The sequence below is a fragment of the Seriola lalandi genome, unplaced genomic scaffold, assembly GCF_002814215.2.
Source record: "Seriola lalandi dorsalis isolate HSWRI2012SDOR001 ecotype SW California unplaced genomic scaffold, Sedor1 jcf7180002049847, whole genome shotgun sequence".
NCBI lineage: Eukaryota > Metazoa > Chordata > Actinopteri > Carangiformes > Carangidae > Seriola > Seriola lalandi.
In genome coordinates, this window is record NW_019520400.1 from 1 (window position 1) to 3,236 (window position 3,236).

The 3,236-nt window shown below is 43.3% G+C and overlaps 1 protein-coding gene across 1 annotated transcript in view; it reads left to right on the top strand.

Moving 5' to 3' along the window:
* Positions 1-2,340: 2,340 nt before the first annotated feature.
* Positions 2,341-3,236, top strand: part of LOC111649026 (sodium channel protein type 5 subunit alpha-like) — a gene marked incomplete at both ends in the record, with an annotated part of 2,081 nt that continues 1,185 nt past the window's right edge. The window contains 3 exons of the mRNA XM_087171834.1: positions 2,341-2,538; positions 2,641-2,826; positions 2,908-3,230. Coding sequence (XP_087027960.1) covers positions 2,341-2,538; positions 2,641-2,826; positions 2,908-3,230 — 707 coding nt within the window. The remainder of the gene's footprint in view (positions 2,539-2,640; positions 2,827-2,907; positions 3,231-3,236) is intronic.

A 3,236-nucleotide genomic window follows, 5' to 3' on the forward strand; every position in this document is an offset into this window, starting at 1 on the left:
GAGACTTGAACAGTGAACTAATCTGTAAAAGAAAAAGTCTATCAAACTCACTGTGACAGCGTTTCCTTGAATACAACAATAACAAGTGTCTTTAAAGTGTCTCTACTTGAAACTTGGCAATAACATTTGAAAAGCCCACATCAATCTACGAACAATATGGTGTGTTTTAAAAAATGTATTCACAAAAAAGAAATGTCAAACCACTGTGGAGTCCTTCAAGACAACTCTTTCGACATATGAATTAAAGAGGGCAGCAGCTTGATGACAGATTGAGCTGCTGCAGAGGGAAGGAACAGCCCGACAGGAAGATGTCGCTGGCCTCACGCAGCCTCCTCTGTCCTCACTGCTGGATATTAGTGAGCATTCCTGCTTAGCTGGCCCGTTGGTGAGATCTACAGCTGTTCTCACAGCAGCGCTCTCCCGCCCAGCTGTTTCCCAGCCATTACGAAATTATTCTGCACTCAGATTGACATGGCAGTCCAGCTTGTTCTCAGCTGCTGGACTTAAATATTTGCTGTAATGCCACTATGCTGACAATGAAGATCAGAGATGGAGGCATCGAGCTGAAAAATTTTTTGAACTGCAATTTGATATCCATCTGGCTCAGTGTAATCCCTTTTGCTCCAGTGCATTTTAGTGCTCCTGCCTGGAATGAATTTCAAGTGCCCTCTTCAGTTGAAATAATGGTGATGATAGCAGTGTATGTACTTACTGACTCATCCGCTTCTCTCCCCCGGTGGGTTCAAAGGCCACGGGGCTACATGTAGATACTGGAGATGTTTTTAACTCTGGTAAAGCAGCCTGCACGCTACCACAGCGATATCTGTCCCAGCTGGTTTTGATTCAGTTGTGCTCAGCATTTGTTTTATCAGTCCTGTCCTATAATCATCTCTCTTCTGCCTTTACACTGTTTGTGCATCACAGGAAGTGTCCAGATGGATTTGACTGCCTAAAAGTTGGGAGAAATCCAAACTATGGCTACACCAGTTTTGATACTTTCGGCTGGGCTTTTCTGGCCCTTTTCCGACTCATGACGCAAGACTACTGGGAAAAACTGTTCCATCAGGTGCAATTTCTGAATATGTGTTTTTCCATCTACTAATAATCTGTGATGCTTTGTTGCTTCCCTAGAATAATAATCCATGTTTTTTCCCTCCTCACTGAATACTGTATTTGTACCCAAACACATGTCGGAAGGATTTTGTTTCAAGGACATTTTACAACACAGGTGTTATTTTCTTAGACTGGCCATGATAATATTTATTACATTACTACACCACAACAATGACTCAACATAATCTCACAATATAATCCACACAGGCAAACAACATCAGCAGGATATAAACAACAGTAATTTAACCATGCCATCTTTAAGTGTGAAGAATATATGAATATATTAATATTTAACATAACACAATAACATCGGATCAGTTGCTACCTGTAATGTAAAAAGCGTCGATCTTAGTGACGAGCTCACTGAGAATTATCATCTGACTCTGCAGTTTCAGCATCTTTCAGTTCATTGTTTTGGTTTTTTCAGCCACGACTTTAGTGTCTCGACTGAGTCTCTGTTTTGGTTTTAAAATGATGCCACTTTAATGTTTTGGTGAACTCTCACAGCTCTCAGCCTCACTCCCAGCAGCAGTAGGAAGCTGTTAGCAAAAAGAAAAACTAGCTGCGACTAGCGACTAGCTGGTGAACACAGTGGAGCATTTAGCAGCTGAAGAGGCAGGTATTTTTCTCAAGAGTTAGTGGACAAACAAAAAAACACAGAGATAAAAGGAGAGTGAATATTGAGCATTCAAAACATGACTTTATGTTAAATAATGTTGCTCTGTATCTGCTGGAGGTGTTAATAAGGTGTTTGCTAACATTTCTACCATAATAACTTCAAAAGGTAATAATATGTCAGTGTTAAGTTTATAGCTTCTTCTGCTGGCCCTAAGTGTCCAGTAAATAAATAAATAAAACAGTATTTCAGTAGAATTATACAATGTATGTTTGCATGAGGGCAAACAACGAGAAGTGAGTCAAAATATAAACAACTCTCAATACCCTCTTGTCTCAAACTCTCTGAGCTCTAAATTTACAATGCAATTAACACTTACAAAGGCTATTTTAGGTATTTTTTAAATTGATTTTTTAACTGAATTAGAATTCAGGTAAATAAGGTCAAACTTGTTGGATTTGTTCACTTTTGATTGTCTGATTCTGTCTGTTGCCCCAAGTCCCCAAACCTCAGCTCTGAAGTTACAGAGTAAAAATGTTTCCCATTATAAATATACAATTATCATCTAAACTATGAGAACATGACATGTGACTTCCTGTCTGCTTCCTCAGACTCTGCGCTCGGCGGGGAAGACCTACATGGTTTTCTTCGTGCTGGTCATCTTCCTGGGCTCCTTCTACCTTGTCAACTTGATCCTGGCTGTAGTGGCCATGGCCTATGAGGAGCAGAATCAGGCGACCATCGCTGAGGCCTGGCAGAAAGAGAGAGAGTTTCAGCTGGCTATGGAGCACCTTCGACGAGAACAAAGAGTAGGTGCATCGCAGACAGTCAGCAAGGATTTTCATGTGTGTTTTCTACTCGGGACAAACAAAACATAATATCCTGTAACATCGTTTACTATCTGTGTATAGTTGGCAGCAAAGAGACAAGCCCAGGAGACGGACTCGGTGTTATCCCCAGAGCTGTCTCCAATCTGTCAGAAGACAGGAAGTATACGACGTAGCAGCTGCAGAAGAAGAAGATCTCACAGGACGTTGTCAGAGGAAACAGAAGAGGAAGCTGCTGAGGAGAAGTTTGACCCACTGGACGAACCAATGGTACATCACTCAAGAATCACACTCTTGATAGTTTTTGACATTGTAGGCCTTCGGAGCTAATGTTACTCTGTGTGTCTGCAGCCTCCTCTGTCTCCCCTGCCAGTCCACCCTCTGCTGGCCACGCTCTCGGCTCACCCCCTCAGCACCAGGAGAGGAAGCCAGGTCAGCATCTTCAGCTCTTTCCGGGCACGCAACAACTCGGAGGCTGACTTCGGAGACGACGAGTACAGCATCCACGGGGACGCCTTCAGGAGTCGCGCCAGTTCAACAGCCACACCCTGGAAGAGGAGGACGGGCAGCGTGAGGAGTCACTGCTCCCAAGTCTTCACCCCAAGTCTCACCGTCAACGGTCGGCTCAACATTTCCCTGGACCAGAACGGAGTCACCGCTGTGGGTTTGCACACGCCCAC